The sequence below is a fragment of the Myodes glareolus genome, chromosome 26 (genome assembly GCF_982192425.1).
Source record: "Myodes glareolus chromosome 26, mMyoGla1.1, whole genome shotgun sequence".
Classification (NCBI taxonomy): Eukaryota; Metazoa; Chordata; class Mammalia; order Rodentia; family Cricetidae; genus Myodes; species Myodes glareolus.
Genome location: NC_142051.1, coordinates 15,501,663 through 15,515,648, shown reverse-complemented (window position 1 = coordinate 15,515,648; position 13,986 = coordinate 15,501,663). Strand labels below are relative to the sequence as shown.

Genomic DNA, 13,986 nt, shown 5'->3' with positions numbered 1-13,986 from the left:
TCCAGGCAATACGGCAGCCAGTCAGGTTCCCTGTGAGCCAGTGTGCATTCTGGCTGATCAGTGCCAAGCAAAGTCTTACTGACTCTTAAGTATTTTGAGTCCCGCTTCTAACACCTAATGACAATCATCCGAAAGAAACACCCACTAATCAAAATCATTAACCACTCCTTCATTGATCTCCCAGTCCCATCAAACATCTCATCATGATGAAACTTCAGCTCTCTACTTGGCTTATGCTTAATTATCCAAATCCTGGAGAGCAAGTAGAATTTTTTTTCTGTCCGTTCCCAAAGAAGATCGTAGTGTATTATCACACCTAAGAGTATTCCTTACTTCTCTCAACCCCGTCAACAAAGGCAAGCAGATGGTTTTCCTAAAACAAAGGCTTCCTTTGGGCAAGAGCATCAGGTAACCACCAGGATCCCACACAAGTTTGCTATTACCTCTCGGGCAAGACTATGACCTCCAGAGTAAACATGAACAAGTCCAGGGATCTATATTTCAAAAAAATCCATGGCTCTACATAAAGGAGATCAGTTATTAGACAGAGGAAGCAAGAAGCATAAATGGGATCAGAAACTGGAATCCTTCCGTCTCTGGAGGTGTCAGAGAGTCCTCAGTTCCTTCGTTATCTGGGTTCAAAGAACCTGAGCAAAATTATCCTGGGTACTGTTCCCCCATAGAAGTGAAAGCCTTTCATTTAGGTGTGTTTGTTCATTGACTTATAGAGAGAAGAAGAAGATGGGGTATAGAAGAACCCCTCTCTGCCCAAAGACCTACAGTGTCTACTTGGGTCCACAGACAGTAGTGAACCTTATAATTTCAACCCTTTCCCATGTTAACTAAGCATTTACCATGTCCTGGTATGGCCCTTAACAATTATGAGACTTGACACATTTCAGGTCCATTCTCAGCAAAACTTTTTAACTTCAGCATAAGATCCTTTTCCTAATTAGATCAGCAACAGTCACATTTCAGACTAGAGGAAGTTTCTCTTTATTCTATGTGAACTGCCAGTACTACTACTCTGCATTTGGGGAGTGTTATAAAGTAAAAACTAAGGTTTCTTTAACATGAGCACTGAGGTGTTGTGACAATCTATCTGATAATAAGATAGCTCAAAAAGCTAGGCTTGATGGAGCAAGTCTTTAGCACTAGCATTTGTGACATAGAGGCAGGAGGATCAAGAATTCAAGGGTACCCTGGTGTCCTAGAGTTTTATTGCTGTGAGGGGACACCCTGACCAAGGCAACTCTTATAAAGGAAAACATTTAATTGGGGCTAGCTTATAGATCAGAGGTTTAGTCCATTATCATCAAGGCAAGAAGCATGCATGCAGGTAGACATGAGACATGATGCTGAGAGCTCTGCATCTGGATCCTCAGGCAGCAGGAAGAGAGAATGACACTGGGCCTGGCTTGAGCATTTGAAACTTTAAGCTCACCCCCAATGACACACTTCCTCCAACAAGACCACGCCTCCTAATAATGCTGCTTCCTATGAGCTTATGGGGGCCAATTTCGTTCAAACCACCACACATGGGCTGTACAACAAATCTGAACCCAAACCAGGTACATAAAACCCTGTCTCTAAAAAGACAAAACCAAAACTAAACCAACAGATGGCTACCAAGTAACATTGCGGGAGTGGGGAGGGGATGGGGAGATGGCTGTTTGTAAAGGCTTGTTAGGCAAGCAGGAGGATCGCAGATTGATCCCCAGAACCTATATACAAAAGCTGGATGGGATGGTTATATGCTTGTGATCCCAGAACTGAAAATATATCAATAAGAAATCTTTTCTAGGGCTCACTTTAGTAGACAGCCTAGCTAGATCTGCAAGCCCCAGGCTAAAGATAAACCCTATCTCAAGAACAACAAAAACTCACAAGGTAAATAGCTCCTGGGCTTGTCCTCTGGCCTCCCCACAGGCCTGCACACATGGGCATGCGCACCTGAACACACATGTACCTGGACACACACATGTAGAAATGCTGAGCAAAAGAGTGTTTCATTCTCTGGATGGAACGGAATGGAACAAAGTGAGATCTCACGGTGCCATTCAGAATGGCATACACTTTAAACCTTAGGAAATGTTTTTGGGTCACAATTGACTAGGTGACTGAAATGGCGCCGGGGTGAAAGGGTAAGAGAGGACAACAGCACTGCCTTTCACAGGAAGAGCAAATAAGACACTATGCACGATCACGTCTGGACCAGGAGCGCCCATCTCTCAGATCACACTTGTCCTGTCCACAGTGGTTGCCCAGGCCCAGGGGAAGCCCCAGCATCCGTGCTCCAGGTCCATGCTTTCTAGCTGTGTCACACTGTAAGCAGCATCCTTGCCTTCCCCATCTGCACATCACAGAGTTGTCCTGGAGAGTCACGGATGTGACAGATCAAAGCCCATCACGTCGGGTTGGTGATTCCTATTCATTTACAGTCGCTTGTGACCTACCATTTGCCCTCTGACCTCTCACTCCATCAAGTTCCCTGTGGCTGGCCCCCCTACATCTCCGAATCTTTGAAATTTGTTTTTATGATCCTTCAGAATGCTTTCTATTCTTCTCTGGCTTGCTTATAAAGCCCGCTCAGTCTTCAGACAGCTCTATGCCATACCCGACAGCCATAGATGGGTAGTAACACTCTCTTCTGGCTTCACTTAAAACCCCCAAGCCCCATATACATCTAATCCTGCATTTCCCTGTGACTTTTACACCTCTTCGCTAGGCTTCCATAAAGGATTCAGTGTCACTGGGGAGTCAGACAAGCCATTGGTTACAGAACAGTGCACCAAGTACTTGGGGAAAAAAAAGTATCCATCGAGTGTTTATGAACAGAGGAATCAGTCAAGATGAAGACCTACCACATTCTTACAGCTTCGTCAATTTACAGCGTATATGTGTGCTTTCCAGAACAGCATATACATCTATTTGCTAGAACTCAGCATGCTTGTCTGCACCCGCCCACACATATAGTTGATTCAGTCCTGTGGAGGGCAAGCTAGGCAAAGAATACTTGGTAAGAGGAGGTATAACTTCTCAAAGCACATGGAAGAATTATATATTAAATAGCCTCATGTAGTCAGAACTCTGCCTGTCTTAATGATAACCACCATAGTGACACCTGAAGTTGTCAGTCTTCTTCTTCCTCTTCCTCTTCCTCTTCCTCTTCTTCTTCTTCTTCCTACTCCTCCTCTTTTCCTCCTTCTGTTTCTGCTTTTTTTTTTAAGAACACCATGTTCTTTGCTTATCAATGGTATTCGTTATCATCAGACACATTTTGTGTATAAACTTACCGTCTGACTTTCTCCATGAGATTGAAGTTTTCGGGGTGGTAAGAATTTTGCTTTAGTCCTCTTATGATCCCTGGCTCCTAGAAATTGATCTGCACACTTCAGGGGCTCAATAAGTATTTGATGACCAAATCAGTGAATGATTGCATGAGTCCACGTCTGTCTGGTTCCATAGTTCATCTCACCCTGCACACAGAACAACCACCTACCGACCCTGTTTCCCCTTGAACTCAGTTTTCGGCCCATCCTGCTCCGTTCAGTTGCTGGTTAAATAAACGTGTTTTTTTTCAGAATCAGCATCCGGGCCTTTACGCAGCTATTTGACGAGGACTTGAAAGAATTCACAAAGCCCCTCTATTCAGATACATTTTTCTCGTTGCCTATCACCACCGAGTCAGGTAAGGCTCCTCTCCGTCCACACGTGCCTTCCCCAGTTACCATGTCATCTACAAGAGCCTTTAGTGGGGAAGATAGTGTTTTGCCTGGTGGTGGCTGGGTATTTATTTTCCCTTAGATTATAATCTCCACATGACCATGGGTTGACATGGACCAGAGGGATCACACCAGTTCTACAGAACAGAATGGAGGGAGCTGAATCTTAAAAGAAGGAGGAAGCACACGATGTTTTCCCACTAAAAATGAAGTGTTAAGTGAATGGAAAACACCAGGACTGAGAGCTTACATGTGTCACAATGTAAGCCGACCCAAAGGGCTCTCTGATGTAGGCCGGACAGAAAGGGCCAGGGAGCCAGACCAGAGCCATGACAGGTTTCTAATAGCCATTGCCAGGGACCAGGCCTTCCTTCGGTTTACTGGAGGTGGCTGGAGCTGAGCAAGCTGTTCTCGGGAAAGCCACATCTCAGGGGCAACCAATTAGTAGGCGTGCCCCCAGCCTTCTGCTAGCTAAATCTAACCTTCCTTACCCTGCCGCTGGAAAGTCCTTAACCCCTACAGCCACCTGCCAATCCTGGGAAGTTGCTTAAACCCACCAGTCAGCCCCCAGACTAATCTCTCCTTCCTAGAACTCCCCTAACCCCGCTTGAAAGGAGCCTGTGAGCCTCTCTGGAGGTGGTCGAGCGCCACTTTGTCAGATGGGAAGACCCTAACATGTTGGTAATATCAATAAATGCTCTTGCTGACTGCATATATGCCTGGCGGCCTTTCGTGGGACTTCTTGCGGACCTTAACAAAAATATGCATATGGGGTTGGTTTTCTGCAGCCACAGGTTCAATACCGTGTAGCCCAGAAAAAAAAAAATCAAGAAACAAATATGTTTGTACCAATTATAAAGAAACATTCTTTTCATACCATTGTTCTCTAATATAGTCTACCACCGGCTGGCACGGCATGCACATTGTATAGGCGTTGTCAGTTAATCCGGAGGTGTCCGATGTCACACAGAGGGTATGCGGGTTTATGTGGAATAATACACCACCATTTAGGCACGGATCATGGAAGCAATCACCCTTAAACACTAGGGGCAAGTGTGCACGTAAAAAAAAATGGGGAAGAAAAACACTAAGTATTAATTAATAATTATGATATCCAAAAACAGAGGTTAAAGGTGATTTTTGTTTTCCTTCTGTTTGTTATGTTCTCTTATACATTAGTTAAAGTCTTGTGTAGCACAATTAATAAAAATTGTCCCAGAGATCAAAATTGGTTCAACCTGAAGGTCAGTAAAGCAAAACAGCCAGTCACTGACTCTTACGTCTACCTCAGTCCAAAATAGCGATCCTGCCTCCAGGAATCGCAGAATGAGACTGTGTCTGTGAGCTGTCTCCTCCCGTTTCATAATCTTCTTTAGGGCAGGGATTAAACGCATGCACCACTACTGCCCGGTTTCTATGGCAAACTAGTGTGGCTACTGGGATTAAAGGTGTGTGTCACCACTGCCTGGTCTGTAAGGCTGATGGGTGTTGCTGTTTTACTCTCTGAACTTCAAAGCAGGCTTTATTTATTAAAATACAAATGAAATATCATATCACTTTTGGGCTGGTAAAATGGCTCAGTAGGCAAAGTCACTTGCCTCCAAGCCTGACTGCCTGAGAGCTTCCAGAACCCACAGAGGAAAGGAGAGAACCAACTCTTGCAAGTTGTCCTCTGACCTCCATATTCACACCATGACACACCCATGCACACATGGGTACATAAATATTTACATAAATAAATAAATGTAATTACAATTTTTTATTTTAAAAAATAAAAAAATGTGAATTTAGAGGTCAGTGTGTCATTGCTCAGCTGTCGTTCAGAGGCAGAGTTCTTGCCTCGTATATGGGAGGATCCCCCAAGTCCAACCCCCAGTAAAGTAACAATAATAATTTTAAAAATTAAAATGTAAATTTGAAAGGCTTTGTACAAACGTTTGGAGGAAACCTGTGTAGCAAGTTTGAGGGACAGCATGGGTGACCATGGTGAGCGACATTTGCCGGTCACCCCTTTGGAGCTGGTTTTGCATTCTGCAGAGTACAGCTTCTGCAGTTATTGTCACCTGCATCTTAAATGTGAGACCCTGTGGTACCAAGAGGTCAAATAACTTTCTCAGTCAGTTTCTGCTGGTATTCAGGGATATCCCATCTAAGCCTGCGGTGTCAGCACTGCCCTGTCTCTGATTTTCTCCACTGTCCTGAAAATTGCATGACTCCCATGATCTTGTTCTTTGACTCCATCACATCCCAGCTTTCCTTGTCTGGTGTGCTGCAGGCTCAGACTTTTGGTCTGGGCACGCTATCTTGGTCTCTCCTGCTGCGCGATAAAGGATGGTCCAGTCGCACAGACCTTCCTCTCTGTTTCTGGCAAATATGAGGATAACCTCCTTCATCCTGGGCCAAAGAAGGATCAGAAGCCAGCTAAGAGGATTTGGATGTGCCTGGCTGAAATTTGCTGTTGAGTAGAGACTTTGCAAACACGATTCTTTCCGACTTGAACTATTATGATGGAACAGAAAATTTATGTAGTCCAATAAAAGAAAATGCTCAGCAAATATTCAAAGCAGAACCATAAGGGCATTAAAAGGAAAATGTCTGTGTTGAGTGGATGAGTAATGTAAACCAATATAGAACAAACAGGTCTAATGCTTAAGAGTGGAGCTCCCAAAATGGGCTCCTCCCCAAAACTAAACTGGAAAAGCAAAATAGGAAGACTTTCCAAAGAAAAAAACGGACCAATGATTCATAGCACTGAGTACTTTCTAGTAAAGATGTATAAGCTAAAGGGTCTACTGTGTGACTCCCCGGGCCACATGACAGCTTCCGCAAGAGAATCATCATCATCCTCTTCCTCCTCCTCTTCCTTTTCCTCATCTTTCTTTTCCTCCTCCTCTTCCTTCTCCGCCTCTTCTTTCTTCTCTTCTTCCTCTTCTTCCTCCTCCTCCTCCTCTTCTTCCTTTTGTTTGTTTGTTTGGTTTGGTTTTTGATAGTCTTTTTTAAAGTTTTGTTTTATTTTAAGAGGGGAGGTTGCAAGGGCAGAGGGAGAAGGCAAGGGGATGGGGAGATAAGCGGGATCTGGATGCAAGGCGTGAAATCCACAAAGAACTAATTAATGCAAAAAAAGTTAAAGAGAATATATCCACCATCCCCTCCCAGAGTTGATGAACTTTTACTCTGGAACCAGCCTACCTATAACAGGATGTAGGCAGCAGCTCAACTGTCTAGTCATGGCTTTGGGGTCGTCAATACCTCCCTGTGGGCCTCTTGGATGGCACGAATGGCAATGTTACTTAGGAAGACAGCTTCCATGGCTGTCAGATTGGTGTCTTACCACTAATTCTCTCTTTTTATTTGTTGCTTCCATCTGGATTACCGCAGAGCCCTTGTTTGGAGTTATTGAAGGTGTGAGCGCTGGCCTGTTCCTCATTGGCATGCTGGTGGCCCTTGTCGCCTTCTTCATCTGCAGACAGAAAACTAAGTAAGTGTGAAGAAGCCTTTGGTGATCAGGCTCGCAAACATAGAGAGGCTGCTAAAAAAATGCCCTTTAGTCTGAAAGGGCAAACTAGTTTCAATTCTCCACGTTAAATCACTGTAGTTTGCTTAGTAAGAACAAGAGTCAAACTGAATCCAAGACTCATGCCTCTCCGGGTTTCCTATAAACCATTGATGCACCGGGCCCTCATCAATGGCGAGAGGCCGTCAGTAGATCTATTTAAATATGGAACAGAATCCTTTTGCACAGGCAAAACAGTTGGGGTACACAACCTTATGAAGACAGACTTTTCCAAACTGCCTGCATGCTTTTCTGAAATGCCCTAGGAAGTACGGCTGGCATAGCATCATGGGATTTACCAGCTACCCTAATTTCAGGAAGAACTAAAATGAATACTTTTCAGAACGGGGCCCTTTTCTGTCACTAATTTTTTTTTTTAACTTCGTGTTCTCCCTTGCAACCTTATCTGGCATCTGAAGTTTTCTGACTAAGGGGACTTTCTTAAGGAAAGTTTTATTGAGTGTGGCAAATGCTTATGACCAAACATCAGAAGACATCTTTCCGTTATTCTGGAGATACGTTTCTGAGTGGGCAAGGTGACGTTATATTGTTCCCATCTCTTCTTCCTCCCCCGAAGAGATGTCAGCTGAGTGCAGACTTCTGTGGAATCTGAAAGTTTCACATTTGCACACGTGTGCACAGCCTTACCATAAACGCGGGATGTTGTACACGCCAAGTAACGTAATCAGAATAAAGAAATCTGTGTCCTATGTTTCAGCCATGGCCGGGAAAGGCCATCTGCCCGCCTGAGTATTCACAGGGATCGACCTTTGTCTGTCCATTTGAACCTGGGCCAGAAAGGGTAAGTGCCAAAGCTTCCTTTGCTCGGTTTACTGAAAAATGGCATTCTGTGAGATTTGCTAACAAGGACCCTCTTTCTTTTTTGTCTACCTCACAGCAACCGGAAAACCTCTTGGTAAGAGAAAAATGTATTAATTAATTCGCTTTTGAAATACAACTCAGCCTGGTGAGAGCATTTCCCCGTTCCTTCAGTAACTTTCTTCTCTTGTTTTGTTTCGAATTACAGTCCCATAAAGATAAATCAGTTCGAAGGGCATTTCATGAAACTGCAGGCTGACTCCAACTACCTTCTGTCCAAGGAATATGAGGTACCGTGCAGGCCCGGGGAAGCCTCTGCACCCACCTGGAGCATTCCCTCTCCAATGTGACTATGAAGTAACAGTTGGGATGCCTACGATCTCAGGAGAGCACTCCTGTGTCTGAGATGGGCCCCTTGAACAGAATTCGACCTGTTCTCAGGGGCTGGTTTGAGTTGACAATGCATAGCAAACTTAGAGCTTTCTGGATCAGAGGGAAAAAGTGAACACATTTCAATGTGATGCTGTCCGTTGCTCAGTGTGTCTGGGAAACAATGTAGTTTGGAAAAGAGTACTCAGGCTTTGCACATGATTCTCAGTTTTGCCACATGCGTGTACTGGAGCGTGGTATTTATCACCTCTAAGCCTCATCTATAGGATAATATTAAGAGCACCTGTCATGTAGAGTTGTGAAAAGGACCAGAGCCCATGCATACAGAACGCCTGTGTTCTGTAAACTGTAACTCAGGTACACTTCTTTATGTGTCTCAGGGGTTGTATGAGTTGCCTTATTTTATTTTATAATCTCCACTTGCAAACTTTTTTCTAAACCCAACAGGACTTAAAAGACGTGGGTCGAAACCAGTCATGTGACATTGCTCTCTTGCCTGAGAACAGAGGGAAAAATCGATACAACAACATATTGCCCTGTAAGTTTTGTGTTGGAACTTAGTGGTGCTATTACATAAAAACCATGTGCGTGCATGCGCATGCGTGCGTGCGTGCGTGCGTGCGTGTGTGTGTGTGTGTGTGTGTGTGTGCAGATTAGCTAGATATGCATGCTCTCGGGCTTTAATAAGGAATGTTCCCAATGTTCATGCACTTCTCTCACAAGGATAATGGCCATTTTAAACTCTGGTTCTGAGAGGACCAGTTGGCATTTCTCTTTGCTGCTCTTACTCTTTCTCCTTGGAGGCTCAGAACGTGACCAAGTTAAGAGCAGGACTCTGACTGACACACTTGGGTTTACCTCACAGTCTTTAGTCAGCAATTTTTAAGAAGAGCAGCCTACCCTACCAGGTAGAGCCATCAAAGGTGGTTTTCCTGCTAGTGTTCATTCTGGAAGTGAAAGAGAGCTGGCTGCTGCATGGAGCTAGGGTGGTAATGTTGCAAAGGAAACCATAGATGGGGCTTCCCATTGTTTCCTGCATCCTTTGTTTATGTTCCACCTACGTCACATGCCCCGAGTCAGTTACCATGGCAGAGTCCCACCTATTAAACAGAGATAAGAACACTTCTCTTCGGGCTGCTGTGGGGATCAGAGTAAGGCAATCTAATAGCACATTGCCCACATGGGAATATCATCCCAGGTAGCAGCACATCTTTCTATCAATCTCCTTGCAGATGATACCTCAAGGGTGAAGCTGTCCAACGTAGATGATGACCCGTGCTCCGACTACGTCAATGCCAGTTACATCCCCGTAAGTGAACTCTCAGCTCATCACGCCCAGGATGAAGCTGATGATGGCTATGCGGGACATGCCACGCCTTCTAAGCCGCCCTACTGTTCTCCCTAGAAACAAGTTGCGAGATTTAAAAGACCATGTCCGTTTGCCATAAAATACAGGCTGCTCCCTTCGATCACTGTTTTTCACAACGGCCATGGTCAGGTGCAATTCTCACCAACCCGGGATGCATGTTTTCAAAGATTGTTTCCTTTCTGTGGCCCTGAGATAAGGAAGATTAGAGTTGCTCGAGGAAGCTGGCCCCCATGGGTAAGGCCGCCATGCCAAAAGGACCAATCTCTTGCTACTTGAACTTTTGGAAGACACACATACACACTTCAAAGTTATGCTAACTTCTGGGATCTGATACAGACTTACATCTTGCCAACCTCCCACATACACCAAAAAAAAAAAATGACTTTAAAGGTCAAAAAAAAAATACACCCAGATCTGATCTGAATTCCACATCTGTCCCTAGCTGGCTTCATGGCACAGCTAGTTCTATCACCTCACTGAGCCCCTAATTCCTTTTCCAGAAAAAAAAAAAAAAGGAAAATACCGCATTATTGTCTATACATTCAGTAAGTGCTAACCAATTGAGTGATAACTATAATAGAAATCCTGTGATATATAAAGGGATTGCATCTCTAAAGAACTGTTGGATAGTCGAGACCTTGAAGAGTTGCAGGGCAATGTCACGCTTCCCACACCAGAGCAGCGTCTCCTACACAAACGACCATCGGCACCACTCACACTTCAACACCATCTGTTCTATCTGTTGGAGACACAGAGAGCCTGCTACTTTGCACTTCTAGTGACCCCTGTGTGATCCCATCTCCACTAGGCCTGAGGACCACACTGAGTAGCAAGAGATTAGAAGGTACCACAGAACACGGAGTAGGAGAATGCCAGCCGATAGAGAGGAAGATGAAAGATGACTTCAGTCAGCCAGACAAGGTGCTAAGGATGAATTAAGATTAGCCAGGCTGAGAGGCAGTGTGGGTGGCTGGGTTGTGGATGGCAGAACCAATGTAATAGAGAGAGCTTGAGCAAAGGCAACGAGAAACGAGCTTCCACTAAGACTCGGAACTAATTCTGGAGTGCTAAAGTGAAGAAGGAATTAGTGGAACTATCTAGGTCACTGTGTAGGATGAAGTCAGAGCGGTGAACATCCAGACCCACTGCGCATCATCTGGGAGAAGCTCAGGGCATGAATGGCTCATTTTCCTTTAAGTGTTCTTTGTATGATATCTCGTTCCAAACTAGTGTAATGTAAATGTTCCAAAAAGAGTAAAATCAGTTCTTTGAACAGTTCACACACACACACACACACACAAAACCACTAAATACACACACAAAGGCACACACACACACACACATAGGCACATATAGACACAGAAACATGAACCACATACACAGTCACACATAAAGGCACACAGAGACACATACACACAGGTATACATACATACATACATACATACACACACACACACACACAAAGGCATACATGAACACACACATGGGTATTCATAGACACACAAACACAAACACAAACACACAGGGACACACAAACAAAAGTAAAATTGTTTTCTCTATTGGGGCTGGAATCTTCCATTCACCTTGACAGCAGACCCAGTCGATCAAGGGGACCGTGGCTGTAAACAATGGCCCAGTGCTCTCTCCTTTGTCCTTCCGACTCCCAAGCCTTGACACTGGCAGAGATCTCCATACCTTCTGGTCTGCGAGCTAGCTCTTTTGTTTACAGTTCTGAAGAGCCCATTGTTTCTGACTCTCTGTATTGTAAACTCATCGCAGGGTAACAACTTCAGACGAGAATATATCGCCACGCAGGGGCCGCTTCCTGGCACCAAGGATGACTTCTGGAAGATGGCGTGGGAGCAAAACGTTCACAATGTCGTCATGGTGACCCAGTGTGTCGAGAAAGGCCGAGTGAGTGGACAGTTTTCCTGCCTCCCTGGCTGTACCCTCTGCTGTTATTCTGATGGAATTCTATCCTCCTTCCCTATCCAAAGTTCCACCCACAAACCCAAGAAGATGCCCTGGGAGAAGGCTGTTAGGGAATTAAGCCACTTGATGATCAAACAATCTGGATCCTTTCTTAAACTCTTGGTCAGACATTTCGTTCAAACTGTGAAGCCTGTGAGAGTCGGAAGTAAACGTGAGTGGGAAGCTTGCCTGACCCTATGCTCTGTCCTTCAGAGTGTGGGTAGGAGAGCCACCCTCAGAGATGAGGAGCCTCCCAGGAGAGACATATTTTAGGCTGTACTGGCAGACATCAAGTAAAATACCTTTCTGAACTACTATTAAAACCTTTTATATTTATAACCACCATTTAGGATCTTTTATACTATATGGCTACTTTTAGAATTAAAAGACCAAATGTAAAGAGCTTAATATCTGTGTGCCGGATTTCCAGACTGTCTTCCATCATCCTGCCTAGACTGGGACCTGTCTTTCTCCACAAGAGTAACCTTATAGATGATATTTATATAAATGTTGATGAAATGGCTAGAATACTTGTCCACGTAAACATATTACATATTCATGTAAACAGAAATTCAATACACATGTATAGTTATAGCTGCCTAACTCACCATAAAATAAAAGTGATGTTCATTGTTTTGATACCCAAGTCTATACACAGAAATACAAATATATGCTGATAGCCAGTGAATATGTGTCTTATAAAATATATCAATTTTAATTAATCTGTTTTGCTGTACGGAGGGCTGTTTGTTGGTTTTCAGCCACCTGGCTATCTTAGACCCATAATAATCACATAGAAACTATATTAATTAAATCACTGTTTGGCCCATTAGCTCTAGTATTTTATTGGCTAACTCTTAATTAATTAATTAATTAATTTAACCCATTTCTATTAATCTGTATATCACCATGTGACTGTGGCTTACCAGGTAAAGTTTCCAGCATCTGTCTCCAGCAGCTCCATGGCTTCTCTCCTGTCTGCCTTTTTTTCTCCCAGCATTCAGTTTAGTTTTCCTCGCCTACCTACGTTCTGGCCTAGCAACAGGCGAAGGCAGTTTCTTTATTCACCAATGGTACTCACAGCACACAGAGGGAACTCCCACATCACTGTTCCACAAAACAGAATATAAAAACAAGTCCTCAGAATCTCCTTCCTCGTCTCTTTATGCACATAAACACAAGTTCAGCTGCAAGTTCTAACTCCTCAAAGGTCTCTGTCATGGGACCCAGGTAAGAAAAGTGATAAAAATTTGAACAGCACAGAACCAGAAAACAATGCCTCCCTATTCTTGGCTAGGTCTTTCTTCTGACAGAACATTTTTCCCCTTCTTTTTGATGTTCTCGGGGAAGGAATCCCAGGCCTTGTGATGCTCTGCAAGGCCTCTCTGCCACTGAGTTAGGGCCCCAACAAGAGATTTAAAAACAAGACTTTTTAAATCTTTTTAAAACAAGAGATTTTAAGTCATTTATATTGGTTGGTGGGACCAGGACACTGAGGAAATCATTGAGAAAAAAGAAAAAAAAAGCAAAAACAAAAACAAAAAAACCTTAAGCTGTCACAAAGGTGAATGAATCCAAAGGTGGGGATGGTTCATGCTTGGGGAGGGGGCAATTTCTTGCTATCCCTTGGAAGAACAGCCTGACTTCGTCACTGGTCATGAGCAGATTAACAGAAAGTAAATGATCAAGTTGTTTTAACAGCTGACCATGGATCCCTAACTCAGGGATTGAAGGAGGGAGAGTACACATGGCCTCACTATCATGTTTCCAGACTTATTTTTCCCTGTCTGTTCTCTTCTAGGTAAAGTGTGACCATTACTGGCCAGCAGACCAGGACTCTCTCTACTATGGGGATCTCATCTTGCAGATGGTCTCAGAATCCGTGCTACCCGAGTGGACCATCAGGGAATTTAAGATTTGCAGTGTATGTTAGTTTGCTTGACTTCATTTTAAAACCCAACTTAGAAGCCAGGTACTATGGTTATTATATATTTGGAATCCCAGCATTTGGGAGGTGGAGGCAAGAAGAAGTTCAAGGTCATCCTCAAATACTGGATAGCTTGGGGCAAGCCTGGGCTACAAGAGACCCTATCTCAGGAAAAGAATAGAAGGGAAGGAGAGAGGAAGAAAGGGAGGGAGGGGGAGGCAGGAAGGGAAGA

General features: G+C 44.0%; 1 protein-coding gene across 2 annotated transcripts in view; it reads left to right on the top strand.

Moving 5' to 3' along the window:
* Positions 1–13,986, top strand: part of Ptprb (protein tyrosine phosphatase receptor type B) — a 114,134-nt gene that overhangs the window by 80,211 nt on the left and 19,937 nt on the right. For both annotated transcript variants that reach the window (XM_048418617.3, XM_048418618.3), the window contains 9 exons: positions 3,585–3,691; positions 7,104–7,203; positions 7,997–8,080; positions 8,177–8,194; positions 8,306–8,387; positions 8,935–9,025; positions 9,720–9,796; positions 11,636–11,770; positions 13,629–13,751. In XM_048418617.3, coding sequence (XP_048274574.3) covers positions 3,585–3,691; positions 7,104–7,203; positions 7,997–8,080; positions 8,177–8,194; positions 8,306–8,387; positions 8,935–9,025; positions 9,720–9,796; positions 11,636–11,770; positions 13,629–13,751 — 817 coding nt within the window. The remainder of the gene's footprint in view (positions 1–3,584; positions 3,692–7,103; positions 7,204–7,996; positions 8,081–8,176; positions 8,195–8,305; positions 8,388–8,934; positions 9,026–9,719; positions 9,797–11,635; positions 11,771–13,628; positions 13,752–13,986) is intronic.